Source organism: Manis javanica, chromosome X, assembly GCF_040802235.1.
Source record: "Manis javanica isolate MJ-LG chromosome X, MJ_LKY, whole genome shotgun sequence".
NCBI classification, from domain to species: domain Eukaryota; kingdom Metazoa; phylum Chordata; class Mammalia; order Pholidota; family Manidae; genus Manis; species Manis javanica.
In genome coordinates, this window is record NC_133174.1 from 13,552,266 (window position 1) to 13,571,934 (window position 19,669).

Here is a 19,669-nt window from a genome sequence, read left to right on the forward strand (position 1 = left end):
AAGAGAGCCCCCTTGTTTCCACTCGCTTGGTTGCACCTCCACCACTGCCACGTGAATATGCTCAAGCAAGCTTGCTGGAGCATGCAACACACATGGAGGAGCACTGAATCACGCCAGGTGTGCAGCTGAAGTCAAGCCAAACAGTAGCTGACCTCCAGAGATGGGAGGAAGCCCAGTCAATGCCAGAAAAGCCACCCAGCTAGCTTCCAGCTAACCCCAGATTCAGAAACAATAAATGCTTATTGTTGTATGCCACTGAGGTTCTGTGGTTGTTTCAGCACCACTGTGGCAACAGATAACTGATATGACAACGCCTGGTACAGAGCAGGTCCTCAAAAAATATTTAACACACTCAGAGAGGGTAAAGGCTGCAAATGTATTGTTTCATTTGTCTATCCTAGAAAGCCAAGTGTTATTTCCCTTGAGTGCTTCTCCGTATTTGTCAAGACCCACAGGTAAACAGATGTTCCTAGAAAGATTTCTCTTTAGGAGTTTCCAGAAATACTCATTTTAAAGGACAGGAAAAGGTTATTAATACTGTGACTTCTTGGAGTATGTTTATCTTTAGCTAACAAATGCAAATGGACAACAAAGCAGAAGGAAAGATCTCCCAACACAGAATTCTCTTAGCCAAGTCACCCTTTGCTCCTCAAAAACACACAATGCAATTGAGACAGCGTAATATATACAACACACCAAGTGTAATTGCTAATTTTTTAAATTTCTTAGCTGGTGGTAGGCACTTGTCATATTATTCTTGTCCCTTTTTTACTGTGGTGAAACATACATAAAATGTACCATTTTAACCACTTCAAAGTATACAGTTCAGTGACATTAAGCACATTCACATTATTGTCCAACTGTCACCACCATCCACCTTGAGAACTTCTGTCATCTTCCCAAACTGAAACTCCATACTCACTAAACACTAACTCCTTCTCTCCCCCCAGCCCCTCACAACCAGCATTCTTTCTTTCTCCATGAATCTGCTCTAGGGGACTCATATAAGTAGAACCATACAGTATTTGTCCTTTTATGACTGGCTTTTCTCATTTAGCATAATAATATTGTCAATGTTCACCCATGTTGTAGCATGTGTCAGAATTTCTTCCTTTTTAAGGCTGAATAATATTCCATTGCATGGGCAGACCACATTTTGTTTATCCATTCATCTGTTTGGATGGGTTGCTTTCACCTTTTGCCTATTGTGAATAATGCTGCTATGAACATGGGTGTACAAACACCTGTTCAAGTCCCTTCTTCATCCATTTTATGTACTTTATTAAAACCTTATTTTGAAATTTTAAACATGCTAAAAAAGCACACCACTTAGCAGTCTTCAGACATCCTCTAACAAGGTTGGAGGGATAGGATCAGTATCTAGAATTTTCAATTCAGTCCAATTTATCATGAATGATTTATATCACCCCCAATGAAATAAATATGGAGACGATATGAAAAAGCCTCTGGGGGAGGTAGGATTCTGAAGCATGCTGAGCTGAACACAAAGGAAACACACATCTCACTGCTGATGCAATCCCGCACAAGGCAGCTGCATAAAGACCCCTGCCGGCCATGTGGTGGGCAAGAACGGGTGGTTCACCAAAGGCAGAAACACTGTTTTAACTTTATTACTCAATAAAATCACTACAGGGCTTTCTTGGCAAAGAACCAGAATCCTTGGAAATTTATCAAAAGCTTCTGACAGGTCAGTGGGAACCTGATTTGTTCAACAAGTGTTTGTTGGCTGTAGGAACTCACATGGACCCCAGTATTCCTTCCTGGGGACCCTGGAAAGGGTTTGCAAAGAGAAGAGTGGGATCCTTAAGCTTGTTAACATTCCAAATGGCTTAATCACCAAGATGAGCACACACAAGTTAAGATGCTCTGTGGGGCTCTACAAACAGTACCATGGCCCTAATGTGAAGAACTAGCTCTGTGCTGATGAAGATATGGGCATTTGTCATCCAAAAGGTCAAAAACTTTTACAGAGGTTTCCCAGATTTAAAAACACTGGAAACTTCTCAGTCAACTTTCCAACTTGCAGATGAAGAAACGGACACTTCCAAAAAAAAAAAAAGAATTGACCTTCCCAAAATGGCTCCTGGGAGGTAGGGCTGAGAATTACCGGGATGCCTCAGGAGTCCTCAAACGAAGGTCTCAGAATCATCCTGGGCAGAAGTATGGGAGAGAAAGAGTCTCAGTGAACTTATACTCAAGTTCTAAGCACTGAAATGAACAGGTATTTGTCAACTGTTATCAAATCTTGCTGGTTTCCCAGGCCCCATCGGCCTCCAGTCAAATGCCATCTAAGGGTTCAAAGGGAGGCCATTTAGGCCACTGAGGTTTTGTTTGGTTTGGTGCAGTACAAAGCTGACACACAGCTCTAATAAATGATCGCTTTCCATTTTCCACTTCAAGTTGGGCTTTTGATAGAATGAGTTCATACATCAATATGAATAGATCGATACAGTTCATAATTTACGAAGATGTGGAGGTAAGGAGAGATGGGTCCTGCAGAACCACCCAACCGATTCTTGCTTCTCCTCCTCTTTTCCTTCTTACTGCCTAGTTTTGGTCATTTTTAAATTTATTAACACCTCCACCCAAGGGAAGCAAGAGGGAGTGAGAAAAGTGTAATAGCATCCTACATAAGCCCTTCTAATAAAAGATTTATAAACTGCAGAAGCCTTTCCGTGGGTCACCCCTTGATTTCAGTGATCCACATTATGCCTGTCTAGCCTGTACAAATGTAAATAAGAGCTAATGGTGCACATGAAATATACAAACATACAAATACCCTAGGGACTCGTTCCAGAATGGGATGGAGCATAAAGAGTAAGATATCACTGAGAGAGGGCTGGAGAAGGAGCAGGGGACAGGACGGAAGCCAGAGAAGAGGGAAAGAGGGAAGCAGGCTCTTAAACTGGGCTGTGAATTGCGAATTGCGTATGAATTATGTTAAAGAAGGTTAGCGCCATAGGGCCAAAGTTTAGGAGGAAAGTGTGAAGTCATTTTCTAAGAGTTTATATATGCACAAAATAAAGTCAGAATTTCCATTCCTGGCACATCTCTGTTCACCTGCCCCTGTCCACACAGTGTTGTCAGACACATCAGTAACTTGGTGACTTTTTCTCTTTGTTCATAACTGCAAGCGCCTTACCTTTTATCTCAATGATTTAGCCAAGAGCAAACTATGAAGGAAGCTAATTTCCTCAAAGGAACAAGCCTCTCTCACAATGCCATCAAAGAGTTGCTTTAAAAGCTTTTTAAAAGGCAAATATAAAATAACTAGAGCCATTATTTTCCTAAACACAGTTTTTTTAAAAAAAGAAAGATAGCTGCCCACTTATGTTCACTTATTGGCTTTAACCTGTCAAGCAACATGGCCTAGAAAAAGATTAAAAAGAATAAGGGGAAAACTCGATAACAAAACATTCTGGAGATCTGATTTTCCTTTGCAAGGAATGACAACACTAAAAAACCCATCCAAGTTGGCCCTGGGGATTAGGAAAGGGGGTAGAGAGGGGATGAGGCCTCCCTGCCCTGGAGCTCCAGCACCTTCACCAAGTCAACCAGAGGTGGTTACACAGACAGGTTTTGCTGAAATTGAAATCTGAAAACACAATACTAGTCATCGATCAATGATGATACTGGGCTCCTGACAAGCAAAATTAACATATAGTCACATAATCCAACCATCTCTTTTGATTAATATCTTCATTCTCTCTTCCCGGCTCTGACAAGGGCGATGATGAGCAATAAAATATCAGACAGGGAGAAGCCCAGGAAGGAAGGAAAAAGCTAAGTCTGGCCCAGGTACTCTAACAAAAAGGAAGAACGGACACACTACTGTGTGTCAAATAAACTGAACTCTAGCCACTTACATTTAGAAAACCTCAGGGAAGGGTGTAAGGTTATATACGGATGAAAATGACAATAAAAGCTAAGTCTTCCCTCAGCCTGGATATCTTCTCCCACTTTCATCTCATGTTATACTAGGAAATATGAAAAATTTTGGAGCCTTGTCTCAAACACAGCTACCCTCGTAACTTAATTCTACTTTCAATCTTGCTCACTCAAGATCTGGTTCAAATCTCCTCCTTTGGAAATGCATTTCGCTTTCTCACTCTCTACTAATGGCCCACCATGAGGCCCGGGGCTACAGTCAGTCCTTTCTCTTGCAGTCAGCTTTCCAAAGCAGACACTTAGTAAGCCTCCTCTCCCCCTCAGCGCCCAGTAACCAAGGACAAATTCTCTGAATCACAGAATTTCAACAAGCTCTCCTTAAATGCAGAACTTAACAAGCTTGTTCTCCCTCGGGTAGTTCTTTTGGTATCGCATTTCTCAAAAGGGTTGTTTGAGTAAAAGCACACAACTTCTATCCAATACTTCAATTTGGTTCCAAGATGAATATAATGTGGCTTCCTCCTTCAAGGAGCTTACAATCTAGTAAAAGAAAATCTAAACCTAAGCATGCACACATGCACACACACGACGAATACAAATGCATTAACAGAATGAAACGCAGCCATAAGAGTGCAAAAATAATCACAAGATCTGCCATTTACTGAGGCTTCTCTGACACTATCACTTGTATCACTGAGTATATTTTTGTGAGATGAAGGCAGCAAGAAACCTTCCACGTGTGCCTTCACTGCTGCCCTAAGTCACCTGTCACTTCTTCCCACCCTAGTCTCCTTGTATTTAAAATGGACTGCTAATGCACCACCCTTCATGGGCTTATTCTAAGACAGCAATGAGTCTTTCAGTCTCTCTATATAAATTATAAAGCTCTATCCAAGTTAAGGAATTTTTGTCTACAAATTCTCATTTGGCCAAGTACAGCACTATAAAATTTCTGCTCGTCCACCTTCTGAAGGCTAGGGTCGGATAAGTACTAACAATACTCCAACTGTTAAAGGAGAACATCTTGTAATTAACAAGAGGGTTCCAGAAAGGACTATTATAACAGAAATGTTCAGAAGCTAAATTCTTCTGTGGCTCAGCAATAAGAAAAAAAAATGAGGGGGAAAAGATCCTATTTACAAAAGCCAACAATAATTGCAATCTATGTAGGAAGAATGTTATAAGGAGTAAGTGAGACTGCACAAATAAAACTGATACTTGGCTAAAGATATGGAAGCAACCTAAGTGTCCATCAGTAGATGAATGGATAAAGAAAAGGTGGTACATACACACAATGGAATACTATTCAGCCATAAGAAAGAAACAAATCCTCCCATTTGCAACAACGTGGATGGAGCTGGAGGATATTATGCTCAGTGAAATAAGCCAGGCGGAGAAAGACAAATGCCAAATGATTTCCCTCATTTGTGGAGTATAACAATGAAGCAAAACTGAAGGAACAAAACTTCAGCAGACTCACAGACTCCAAGAAGGAACTAGTGGCTACCAAAGGGGAGGCATGTGGGAGGGCGGGTGGGGAGGGAGGGAGAAGGGGATTAAGGGGTATTATGTTTAGTACACATGGTGTTGGGGGGGGGTCACGGGGAGAACAGTGTAGCACAGAGAAGGCAAACAGTGAATCTGTGGCATCTTGCTGCACTGATGGACAGTGACTGCATTGGGGTGTGGGTGGGGACTTGATAATATGGGTAAATGTAACCACATTGTTTTTCCATGTGAAACCTTCATAAGAGTGTATATCAATAACACCTTAATAAAAAATTAAAAAAAACTGATGCTTGGCTAAACAGAGTAATAGGCTATGTCACTGGATCACTAAAATTAGCTATTCAGAATCCAGAAGGGGATTGTGCAAAACACAATTATGTTTTAATTTGGTGATACATATTTACAAGAACTGGTCCACTGTGATGTCTGGGGAGGAAGAGCAAGGAGGAGAAAAGGTTTTCACTTATGCACTTGTCTGCAAAGACAGTTTATATCATACAATACAAAACTTTTAAACAAAAAAGTTGGGAAAATGTCAATTCTTTCTAAATTGATCATTTTAATTCAAATCCGAATCCCAATGGACTCTTTTAAAACTTGATTTTACAATAAATGAGAATAGCTGAAGTATTTTTGAAAATGAAGACCAATAGTAGGAAGGACAAAAGCCATACCATACATTAAAATGTATTACAGAACCACCATAGTAAACTAGTTTGATACGAGAATGGTGAGGCGAATTAGTGGTACAGAACTGAAAGTCCAGGGAAAAAAGCTGTAATATATATAATGACATTATGTGATAAATGAGGTATCACAAATTAATGGGGGAAAGACTGGATTATTCAATAAATGGTCCTGGCAAAGTAGCTATTTCAAAATAAAAATCAATGTTCATACCAACCTCATCTATACATCAAAATCCCATATGGATTAAAGATAAGACATAAAAAAAATGAAGCCAGCATAAAGGAGAAGAAAAATTAGGTGAGAACTTATTAGAGAAATCACAAAGGGGAACATCAATATACTTGTATGCATAAAAAGTACTATTTCAAAACCAGTTATAAGCACGACAAGCCAACAAGCTGGGAAGCACATTGCCACGCATGGCAAAGGAGTAATACACTAACCAGTAAGAAAAATATAAAGATCTCAATATAAGAGCAAAGAATATGTACAAATGACAGAAGAAAAACATTCAAGAGCTCTATTAATCAAAGAAATTCAAGCCTAAAACACTAATAAGCACTCTTCCCACTTCTAGGAAAGTGGCGCAACCCTTCAAGAAATCAATTTGACAATAATGCCTTCGAGTCCCATAAAATATATACATGTTTTTGTCTGGTAATGCCACGTCTAAGAATCTTTCACAAAGAATCATCAGAGCTGCAGAAAAGATTTATGAGCAAAAATAGCCAACGCAGAGTTACTGACATTGGCAAGAAAAATTGGAACCATAAATGGATTCTTTCCTTTCCAGCAAAAGCTGTCTCTCTGAAGCACAGAATTTAGAATGTGAGAGGTTTGCCTTTTGATTTACAGGGAATCTCATTTTTTTCTCAAGAAATGAACAATAGAATGCCACAGTCTTCTACCCTTTTCAAATCGATTATCTAATATTTAGGTCATCCCTAGCTAAAGTGTCTTTTTGATCCTCAGACTTAGTATCTCCTAGGCAACTGATTGAATGAAGAAAAATATAAAGCTTCACTGAGAGATATATAATTTTTAAAGACTTGAATAAATGGAATGATACATCTTGTCCCTCAGCTGGGAGGGGTAGTGGTAGGGGATGTAAAAGAGAAAGAGACAGACAGACAGGCACAGTCAGACACTGCGTTTTAACACCAATTTGTGTGGTGATATTTTTCTTAAACAGCTTACTGCGATATAATTTCCATACCACAAAATTCACTCATTTTAAATGTATGATCAAATGTTTCTTATATATTTACAGAATTGTGCAATCGTCACAACAATCTAACTTCAGACCATTTCTATCATCCCCAAAAGAAACCTCATGCCCATTAGCAACCACTTTCCATTCCTACACCCAGTTGTGGGCAAAAACTAATCTACTTTCTGTCTCTAGGGATTTGTCTATTCTGGACATTCATATAATTGGAATACAATATGTGTACTTTTGTGTCTGAGTTCTTGCATTTAGCATAACATTTTCAAGGCCCATGTATCGGTACGTCATTTCCTTTTATTGCCGACTAATGTATGGGTACACTACATGGTGTTCATCTATTCATCAGCTGAAGGACATTTGGGCTGTTTGCATTTTTTGGCTATCATGAATAATGCTGCTATGAACACTCGTGTATAAGTCTGTATGTGGACATGTTTTCATTTCCCTTGGGGGGGAATGCTGGTCATATGGTAACTCTATACATAAGGAGCTGCCAGACTGTTTTCCAAAGCAGCTGCACCATTTTACATTCTCACCAGCAGTGTATAAATTGTTCATAGTATTCCCTTATAATTCTTTTAATTTCTCTAAGATTGGTAGTGATGTCCCCTTTTTAATTCCTCATTTAGGAGTTGAAATCTCTCCTTTTTCTCTTGATCAGTGTAGTTAGAGTTTTATTCACCATTTCCAAGAAACAACTTTTGGTTTCACTGATTTTCTGTATTGCTTTTCTGTTCTCTATTTTACTTATACCCACTTTGGTCTTTATTATTTCTTTCTTTTTGCTTGCTTCAAGTTTCATTTGCTCTTCTTTTTCTAGTTTCTCAGGGTAGAAAGTTAGGTTATTGACAATCCCACTTCTGAGTATATAGCCTAAGGAAATGCAATCACTATCTGGAGGAGCTGTCTGCACCCCCATGTTCATTGCAGCACTATGCACAACAGCCAATACATGGAAACAACCTAAGTGTCTAGTGATGAATGAATGGATAAAGAAAATGTGAAACACACACACACACACAAAGGAATATTATTTAGCCATAAAAAGGAAATCATGCCATTTGCAACAACATGCACACCTCGAAGGCATAATGCCCAATGAAATAAGTCAGACAGAGAAAGACAAATCTTGTATGTTCTTACCACCACAACAAAATTTTTAAAAGGTAATTATGTGGGGCAAAGGATATGTTAATTAACCTTATTCCAGTAATCATTTTACCATATATACACATATCAAATCATCACACTGCATACCTTAAACTTACACAATGTTGTACATCTACCGTATCTCAATAAAGCTGGAAAAAACAAAGTTAGGGTAGTGACTTGAGATCTGTCTTCTTTTTTAATATAGGCATTTGCAGCTGTAAATATCACTCTAGGTACTGCTTTAGCTACATGCAGTAGGTTTTTGGATGTTGCACTTTCATTTTCATTCATTTCAAAGTATTTTAAAATTTCCTTTGTGGATTCTTCTTTGACCCATTGTTTATTTAGGAGTATGCTGTTTAATTTCCATATATTTGTGAAATTTCTCAAACTTCCTTCTATTGTTGATTTCTAATTTAATTCCACTGTGGCTGGAGAACATACTTTGTATGATTTTAATCCTTTTAAGTTTACTGAGACTTCTTTTATGGCCTTGCATATGGTCTATCCTGGAGAATGCTCCTTGTGCATCTGATCACTGATTGCTCATGGAAACAGTCATTTACTATTATTTTCCATAAATCTGTGGTTTCTTCCCAATACACTGTGGGGTCTTCCTAGCAGTTTACCACTTTTAATAACAACTACTACTGCATTCAGTGGGTGACCTCCCCACCTTGCTACCACCCTCTGCCCTAAAACTTACTCTCTTTCCTCATTTTTATCCCCACCATTTCCCAGAGGGAATTAACAAGAGTATTCTCCTTATTTTATAGATTGGAAAACAGTAGGAGACTTGCCTGAAGTCCCACAGAAACTTTGACAGTGCAGCAGAAGTGGGGTCTGGGGTCTGCCAACACCCATTCTGCCAGCACAAGGCCCCACTATCACTGAGCTTGTTAGGTCTCCAGAAAAACACAAATGGAACAAGCAATTCAATCCTCCTCAAACGTGCTTCCTCACATGCACACAGATACACATGCAGGGGAAGTTTCTGGCTGTCCTCTCTTTCCCTTGCTGGTTGGGGACAATGAGGGTGGTCCTCCTGGCACTGCAGCTGGGCCCACTGTTGGCCTTAACTGTTGGGTTAAGGATGTGGGCCATGAAAAGTCCTCATTGGTTCAAGACACAACAGTCCCAGGGCCTCCCAAGTACAAAAAGCCATTAGTCCAAAGACCAGGCTGAGGCTGCAGGTGGCATGGGGGGGACCGGGCTGTGATGACGGAACAACAGGTGTAATTAAAAAGAAAGTGAGTAAACTACAAAAGAAAAGGCCCTTTTCTAGGGCTTTCTATAAGTAAGGACAGCTGCTATCCCAATACAATATGTCTAGTTAATTACCTTTAATTAATCTACCAGCTCTCCACCCAGAACAACCTACCTTTGGAAAGAAGGATCCCATGTGGGTCTTGGCAAAGGTCAGCCCCCCAGATCAGAGGGGTATCTTTTCAGGCCCCCTGGGCAGAGGCTCCATGTCCTCTTGCCTGGCATGTTGATAAATGGGTCACCGCCTGCAGCCAAAGGCTGGGCCACCCTTAGGGACTTCAGCCACCTCATAAATTCTATGATTCCAGAACTCTAAACCAGCAGGTAGGGGGATTTTCCTCCTAGCCCCACATGCAGGTTCGTTACCTGAACTCAAAATGGCAGCCTCTTTCACAAACAGGAGTAGAGAGTGAACAAAGCTCTTCTTTATGTCCATTCAGGGTTTAATGGTATCAAGAAAAGCTAAGATTGCCCCCCCCCGCCCCCCCGACTTCAATCACAGCACATAGAGAAGACAATGGGACTGCTGGGATACTGGGATTACTGTTTCGTCATCATTACAGAACCCACCCCTGAGATCCCAGGGTCTCTCCCGACCCAAGCTCCAGGTAGAGTTGGCCTTGCCACCCACTGGGTCCGCCCACCAGGCCCACTTTTCCTGCCAAAGCCCAGCCCAGCCCAGGAAGACACTCACAGACACAAGGACCCAAGAAACAATCAAGAGACAAAAATCCCTTTCAGCTTGTCACTTGAAAAAATACCAAAAGGACTGGATTTCAAGTTTTCAGTTCAGGAAATGTTCCCCTGCCATCTTCTAACTCGTATTTTTGCAGCCATGGGCTTGTGGAGCATCGACAGGCATTGCTCACAGTGCCAGTACCACCACCTCACCTCACTCACTTTAACATTCCCTGTGCCAGGTAGCATTTGAAGATGATCTCAGAGATGCTTCGACAGCTCCTTGCCCTGCATTTTAAAGTCCAGCACATCCCAAACTGGAGTCCTAACTGGTATTCAGTAAAATGCGGTTCAGTGATAAAGGGAAGCAGGATACTGGAGAGCCTGCAACCTGCTAATGTGCTTCTCAGTCTCTAGGAGGGTGTTAGTATGTGCACTGTCCTGGAATTGATTTGTCCAGAGAGCCAGTTTTCTCTTCCTCTATGTCTCCTTATCTCTCTCTATCCCTCTTTTGTGGAATATTTTGCAGGGCTATAATTCCATGCAAAACACACTGGGAAATGCTGGCCTGGATTCTAACTGAGCATGCCACACTTGTTGCCCAGTCTCCTCTCTGGTAGATGGAAATATGCAATAGCATCACCTTTAAGAACATGCCTTGCACAATAGCACAGAGAAGACAAAGTAGTGACTCTACAGCACCTTACTATGCTGATGGACAGTGACTGTAATGGGGTATGGTGGGGGGGACTTGATAATGAGGGGAATGTAGTAACCACAATGTTGCTCATGTTAAACCTGAGCATAAGATTGGATATCAGTGATACCTTAATTTAAAAAAAAGAATATGCCTTGTAAAGGCAAACTTGGGCACACCAAGGTCCAACTAAGTGAGACAGGGACCATGGGCTTAGATAGAGTAGGGTGAGGGCCTCCGGATAAAACAAAGCAAGATAATCCATTGTGGGATTTGCTTTGGCCTGCTGCGGGGCTCAGCTTGTTTTTCTGACTTTACCCAGGTGCTGCTTTTCTTCCTCCAGCCCTAATCAAGTGATTTGCAACTTGGGCAATGTAGCAAGCAAGCCCAAAACAATGCAGTAAAAACAGGAAGGATTCCATCTTGAAAATAAGATTGCATCTTAAAACCCAGTTAGTTAAAAAGTAATTTTCTTAATAAACAGACATTAACTCAGCCCACCTTGAAAGCAAAGCAGGCAGTCTTGAGTGATATGCTCCCAGACCAGGAAGCTGCTATCCTGGGAGGAAATCACAGCAGTAAAATTATTGTAAACAACCAGGAAGACTAATAAGAAACTTAATGTCTCTTGAAAGATAAACATTTGGGGACCACTTAACATGTGTACATCCCTAGCCGTTTGTCTCTCAACTGCCTATAAAACCCCTAGATAACCACCACCCCGGGACTCTCTTGTCCCCTCCTGGCATGAGCCAGGAGCTCTGTCCTTTTGCTTTATCTCTAAATAAAAGTCTTTGCCTTGTTCTCCTACCTTGAGTGTTTGTGAAGCTCATTCTTCAACTCTGAACAAGAATCCCAGCATCATAAGGGCTGGTGGAAAGGCGCAGTGCATACAATGGAATTATGTGGTTGAACTCAGCCCTATCCTCGGAGCCTGGTGTATTGTACAGAGCTTGTACAATTCCAGAATTGCCCCACTGAATCATAAACTCCTCTGCAACATGAGGAAACTTCAGGCATTCCCAATCATATGGATTCTCTGACTTTTAAAAGGAACCTAAGGCTTTGTGCCAACAACACACACACAAAATAAAAATAGGAAGTCAGATTCACAAGTGGGTTACGAGCTATGCAGTGTTTGGAACTCCGAATCCTTTTTCCCATAGGAAAAAGGTCATAAGTGATTTATTAAGCTCCAAGACAAACCTGCCATGTAGCTAAAACACATCTGAAATGTCATCAACTAACAAAAACTGAAAAAATAGTGAAATTGAAAAAGAAACATTTTAATTTATCAAGACTACTTATGGGGTATAACTTGGGGTGCACCCATGCCCAGGCAGAAGAGGCTGCCTATAGAGAATTGATAAATGATAATAATAAAGCCAACTAAGTCTGCGGGCTTTTTATTTCACTACCTGCTGACAGTTGAAAACAATTTCAGTAGCAAAATATTGCTCCTTTGAGGAAAACTGGGCCCAACGAGAAGTGAAGAAGTAGGTAGGGGTATTTGGAGCTATTAAGGGGAGACGTGGCTTACTACAGGGATTTTAGGGTAATTCTTTTTTGTGTCCAAATTAATATCTACACCTGGAGTCATGCCTATACGAGTTCTTTTTTGTTTAATGCTTATCAACAATGATTCTGCTCAGTGTGTGGATAACAGATGGAACAAGGATGTGGAAACAGATTCTCTGAGTTCAGTGAGCAAATAATAGAAGACAAAAGAAAGGAACTAAAGAGAACATGTGTGTAACGAGAGAAGTCGCGGGTCTAAAATGGAATGGCATGAATTAAGAACACTAAGAGGAACCAAACACATCTTGTACAAGATTCCCCGTAGGAAGAGGTGGGGAGTTTCTTAGGAGAGCCACTAGGTGGAGCCACTACCACAAAACCACTTCATGGATAAGGTCCTCTGGGTAGACTTGGGTGGAAACCATCAAAAGTGCAGTAGAAGTCTAAATCAACAAGTGTTCCATAGGAGACTCATCGCTCTAGTGTTAACACTTTGGAACCTGGACACAGAGATTGAAAGGAAATAAATATAATTGAAGACAAATTTTAAAAACCAATTTCATCAATAACCCATGCATAAAAATGTATAGAAAATGTGTGACAGCAACAACCCACCAGAATGGCTTTTTTCTGCCCATTTCATACCACTCTTAGGTCCAAGAGGCAGTACTACTCGGATAAGAAAATGAACAACGGCAACGTATTCTAACATCAATTACTGGTCCTAACACAGTCTCCCAATAGAACTTGTCACGATGTAGTCAGGGATCAGTTCCTTCAAAAGACCTCTTTATAATCCCTTTGCTTGCAAACTTTGGAGAAGAAGGCCCAACTGGGAAAACAGGACTACAAATGCAAATACAGAAACAGTCACACAGACATACATATTATTGAATAACCATATGCTATATCTGCCAGCTGGCCAGCTTTATTTTCATCTCCCCATTGAAAGACCAGCTCAGGTGATAGCCAAGAGTTTCCACAACAGTAATGCCTTCTCTTAACTCTTACTCTTCTATGTGCTCATAAAAGCCAGCAATTTAGGTAAGATCGACCTGTGATTTGGAAACTTGAAGAAAAATTTGACAAAACATACCACATTTTCAGATTCCTAGTTAACCAGAGCTAATTCACATTTGTATCCTTGAAAAGGAAATCTGAAAGGAAAAAAGTCTCACTTCTGTAAACAAATCTCCAGACCGCACATCTACCTGAAACAGCAAAGCACTGGAAAACCAAAGTGGTTGACATTTTCTTTATTAAAGACACTTCTTGCATCCTTTGTTTACAGTTTCATTCCAAACAAAGAGCCCACAGCCTATCAAGATCCAGGCCACTCCCTCTAAGCCAACACGGGAGTTCAGTGCCAACATGTGCGCGCACACGCGCGCACACACACACACACACACACATACACATGTACACACACTCAATCATGTTCTAGTGAACAAGCTAACAGATTCCTCGGTTATTGCAAGCAGCCAAGTAAATGCTAAAAAAATGAAAGCCTGAAAAAACGTTTCCCCTTCAGGAGAGACACGGGAGGGTGAGCACTGTAACCATATCTGTTTAGGGAATGGAAAGACTAGCGTTGAAACTATGAGGAAAAAAAAGATGAACATTAGGTAATATTTTTCTGATAGCTACAGGCAGCAGACCAAAATGGAAAGCCCTTCCATGCAGCGAATAGTACGTCCATATTATGTTGAGGGGCATGTATATATCACCCATCCACACATAAAATGAATTCTGAAGAGTTTCTGCACTAACTTTTAAAGCAACAGTGTGTCACCAGAGGCAGAGCAGCTGTTGGTCCCTCTGTTAAGGAAAACTTTGGAATTAAACTTGTCTGAAGGACTAAAAGTACAAGAAATGAGCCCCTGGAGTCACGATCTACAATCAAAGTCATATTCACATAGCAACTCAGAGAGCAACCCTCCCCCATTTTAACTTGAATCTTATCTTGTAGCATCTGTGCTAGACCTGTTACTCTTAACATCTTTTAAACCATCAGATCTCTTGGCATTAATCTCTGGAAGGGGCAGTAAAATGCAAATGCATAACAAACCTTAAATAAAGATGGTAAAAGCAGTTTGTCTTTTGGAAGGCAGATGCCAAAGTAGCAGAGCGACTTAAAAAGGTGATTATAAAATACATTTTATATCAGGAGAGCATAACAACAACAATAATAATAGCAAAGAATAATAAATGTGCAAAATACAGTGGAGACTTACCAAACACTGAATTCATGATAAACTGGAAATAGAAACAAGGACATATAAAGCCAACCAGAAACCCACGGAGTGGCTTCACATTCAGAAAGACAGAGGTAAACAGGAGACATATCCCCACCTTGCCATAAAAAAGAGACAAGAAATGTGCAGCACTTTCTTAACATTTCCCATGTGCTACCACCAACTGGAACTGCTTGCAGGCAGAACTGGCTGGTGCGTTTCTAGTCTTCATATCTGCTGCAGCCCAAAGCAGGCATGCAGTCACTGTGGGCTACTGAGGGTTCCTCAGTTCCCACCCAAAAGGGAGGAAGGAACAATGTCCAAAATTAAAGGCAGCCAGTGGGGTTCGGAGAGGCAGCTTCCCCATGAGGTCTGCTGACAGCGCAAAAACTGGGAAACCACAGCACCAAAACAGACACTGGAAGCCAGCAGGGTATTGATTGAAGCCTGGGATTTAACCGCTCACGTGGATAAAGTTGGTTGGGAAACCCTTCTGAGTGTGGATGAAGCCGAATGATTTTTATTTCATTTTAATTCAAGTAGAAGGGAGTCCATATTCAAGTGGACAAAAATCCTTGCTTGTTTTCAGGTATGTATTTAGTATATTTGCTGTTATCTGTCAAATGTCCATTTTGTTCAATTTTGCTTTTAAGCTTGTGGTTTGAATGGTTTTTAAAAACTTCCCCCATATATCAATGTTCCAGTTGAGGAGGGCCCATTGTTTTCTTACATGGGTTTAACGATAGAGGAAACAAAAGAATAAATCATTCTCAGAAGGAAACGGATAGCCCTCTTCTGTCTGGTTCTTGAGAATGAGACTTGGCTCCAAGAAAAAATTTCAGATTTTCTAGTGGCAATTTGTCAACATCCTGGAGTCTGGGATAACTTTAAGCTATACAACATCCATGCTCCAAGTTCATATGAAAAACGACTTCTTACTCCTTGGGAAAGACGTGTTTTAAACAGGAAGCTCCTTCACTGTGACTCAGGCAAAGCCCAGAGAAGTGGCCAGGGGTGGGAGCAGACATAACTGTCCTCACAGTGCTAATGCCTGAAATGTATAGGTGATGGCTGCCAAGCCATCTGGAAGACCTGCTCACTCTATTTCAGCCACATCTTTTTGTCAAGTGAAAAGCCCATGAAGTCATTCCAGTACCTCCCTAAATCAACTCTGTAGAAATCTGCAAAGGTTAAAGCTGAAAACTGAAACTAATCAGCCACCAAACTAGTGTTTCCACAGTCCTGGCCTTTTCTCAAGGCTATGAATAGCTTCCTTCAAACCTAGGGTTATCTTTTGACCTTATGCAGGTACTTGGGGAGTATAAACTCCTCCCACACTGTGAGGTACTGAAAACCCATACACCTCGGCCACAAAATGAGGCATGTCCCCCAGTGCAAAAATTGCTGGACACAATTGGGCACACTTCTTCAGCCAGTCTATCTCAAGTTCAGGACCCAATGAAGTGGTTCAGTTTCAGACTCACAACAGAAACAGATGAGTCTTTCTTTATTAAACCAATGCTAAGCCTATATCAAATGATAATGTAAAGTAAATAGTCATTTCAGCTCTGATGGATAAATTCTATTAATTTCTCACAGGGTCCAAGGCTTAATCACAGGCTATACTACTCTTAAGAAAGATCTTGCTCATGAATCAACACAGGCTGTTACTAAACTCTGAAAGCAACTTCTCTCCATAACAGCAATAGACAAAAAACATCCAAGATATTGGGACAAAGTTTGATGGGAACAAAGGGAAGGAGGAAACCAGTCATTTATGATAACTCATAAAAATTGTAAAATTAGTTGGACGGAAGTGTTTACAAGTAACTAGAATTGTCCCACAGATTTAGCCTCTGATCCTAGTTTTAAGGGGAAAAAAGTGGTTTTTCATTGATTTGGGGTGGGAAAAAAATGTAGCTTTAGAGCTCAGCACAATGAACTATTTATCTGGCCTGACAGGGCCAATCAATCCGCCCTGCTGTTTATTATAAGTAGTAGGATACTGTTAGTCTTGATGGGTGGGGGCAGGGCCAAAGCCAGCAGTGACCCTGGTACACAATGCTCCCCTTCAACTGGAAATTTATGTTTGGCCCAGGTGACCTGGAGGTCAGTGTGAAGCCTGGGATAGAATGAAGATGGTTTGTTATGTGTTGCATATTTACAGAATGCTTCCATGTACTGAGGTCTCTGAGCCACCAGCAGATTCGTTATATATAATACCTAAGAGTAAAAGGCTGGTCATAATTAGGCTGCTGGCCTAAGATGGAGGCTTAAAACAGGCTCATTAAGCCAGTAAGCCACCCCTCTTAATGCCATTTTGTGGCTAATAAAAAATTCCATAGGGGACCTCAAAGGCCAGTATTAAAGAGACAATTATCTAAAAAGTTTGAGTCCTTGGTTGACTGAAAGTTCTCAGGTAATGTTACCAAACCCCTGTGGATAATCACCTTAATTCCTTAACTGCATTAACTCCTTATCTTGTTAAAATAATTAATTACCTTAATTCACTTATTTACTTCACAAAAACAGGGCTGGCAGGGGAGGCCCTGGCGCTGGTCAATGGTATGCAGTTCCAAGAAGCATTGGGAGGAGTGGGAGGGGCCCGGATTGGCAAAGGGGTCGGGGATGTGGCCTCCAAAGCCAATGAGTACAGGCCTCAGTTGTTCTGGAATTTATTTGCAAGAATGCAGGAGGCACTTTTGGGGATGACTATAGTTTAACAGCAAAGTATGCTTAATTCTTAAAATGAGAAATTCCCTGCATTGGTAGGATGAGATTTTAAAAAAAAAACAAGAAGAAGAAGAAAGAAAATCTTATAGCTGCTAACCAGCATTGGCCTCCAGCCAATATTTAATCTGAATAATTCAAAAAAGGAAATGTAACCCGAGCAGCTGGAGGGGGTAGGAGAAGGAGCAGGAAGGAAGAGAGACACAAAGCTAATGTCTCAAGCACTGTGATCAATGGACAGTTTATTGGACAAATTCTTATGCTGTCTAAATTTTATGAAAGATTAGCTGTTCTTCCCTGTGGTTATATAAACTTGCCTTCTTTTTTCTTTTTAATGGAACTCTTTGCTAATACATTTCCTGCTCCTGCTTTTGAACAGCTCTATATTTCTCTTTAAGGAAGTAATAAGTCCATAAAAACGTGCAGCTGAAAGCTACCCTCCCACGGCCACCCAGTGTGCCCCCTGCTTGATCTGCTGGGAGGGCAGTGTCAAGCAGAAACAGGGAATTGAACGTGACCGCAGAGGCCCGTCTGCAATCTTAAATTTTCTCTCCTATCATTTCAGACAATAATGTCCCAAAGGGGGACAGGGGAGAAAAAACAAAACTCCATCAAGCTGATACCTGAAAACCTGCATTGGGGTCTCAAAAGACAGAAACAAATGGTTAAAGGTCTCTTGGTTAGATATGTGTATGAGCTCTACCTTTGAACACACTGCCTCCGAAACTGAGAGAGATGAGGTCTGTGTTGGGAGCCTAGTGATCGGAGAAAGACCCTGATAAAGGCTGCCCTTAAATTAAAAAGGGAGCACGGCCTGACACGCACAGCTCAGCCTGCGCCACAGCATCCTCTAAAGTCACCTTTCATCCAAAAAGATAGATGCAAAAGCAAAAGCTAAAGTCCTAGAAACACCATCATTTACAAATTCAGTCTATTTTCCCATTGTCAAAAAATTTTTTATTAGTTCCCTTTATTAGAGTTATTGTATCATCACTTCCTCTGTGTGTGTGCACATCCAAAATTTATACAAAAAAACAAAAGGACAAGCATGACTCAATTCTTCAGCAATTCAAAATCTGACACATTTCACCCAGAAGTTTCCAGTTTGGGTTTGTGTGTGGGGAGGGGCTCTTTCCTTCTCCATACCTCTCTTATTGGTTCTGAGAATTGTTTCAGAAGACAGCAAAGCATTTCCACTGGATGCTTCGTGCATGGGCTTTTCTGGAGCTTTGCTGGAGAGAGGGTCTTTCTTCATCTCTTTCTTGATTTCCTGTAAGGATACATAAAAGGAAAACAAGATTGTAGCTTGAAATTTTAAAATGCCTCTGACTGTTTTAAGCCTCAGCTTTCTGGAAATGAACTATAATGACCTCAACTTACATAACATAATGTTTAAAAAGCATAATTTTCTATATTTTTGTAGCTCATTGTCCTTAAATTTATTAGGGAAGTGCCTGGTCTTATCAAATGGAATGATGTCCACTATGGTGATGTGACCCTGTGTAACTAGCCATCCCAAGTGAGCAGAAAAAGCATAAGTAATATATAAGAGCCACCACACAGCTCTGAGTGACAGCCTGTTCTACTTTTTGAATAATGACAAGCTTTGGCCAACCAGGTCCACCACTTAAAAAACTTCTGGTTTTTATTCTTCCCAACAGGGGTTTAGAAAAGTCTATTTCCAAATCACCATTGTGCTTACAATATGCTAAACCCAAAAGAAGATGATTACAGTTCATTTACAGTCAGCAAGTTCCTCTGACTTTTTAACTCTTGACAAAGAAAAATATAAGGATAACACACTGAAATAAAGGCTATCATTCTAGGCCAGGGGTCAGCAAACTACAGCCCACCACCAGCTTTCATAACTAAAGTTTCATTACCACACAACCACTTTCACTGACGTAAGTATTTTCGGTGGCCGCTTTGATGCTGTGACAGCAGGGTTGAGGAGCTGGAACCGAGACCAAATCCTAAAACACCTGCCCTTTACAGAAAAAAAAATTTGCTCTAAGTGGTCTTTTATCAAAGCTCCATTAAGACTTGCATTTTTAAAAC

The 19,669-nt window shown here is 40.7% G+C and overlaps 1 protein-coding gene across 6 annotated transcripts in view; it reads right to left on the minus strand.

Moving 5' to 3' along the window:
• The window catches only part of SH3KBP1 (SH3 domain containing kinase binding protein 1), a 309,921-nt gene that overhangs the window by 169,137 nt on the left and 121,115 nt on the right, over window positions 1-19,669 (minus strand). For all 6 annotated transcript variants that reach the window (XM_073227329.1, XM_037020504.2, XM_037020499.2 and 3 more), the window contains one exon: window positions 18,758-18,881. In XM_073227329.1, the coding sequence (XP_073083430.1) occupies window positions 18,758-18,881 (124 nt within the window). The remainder of the gene's footprint in view (window positions 1-18,757; window positions 18,882-19,669) is intronic.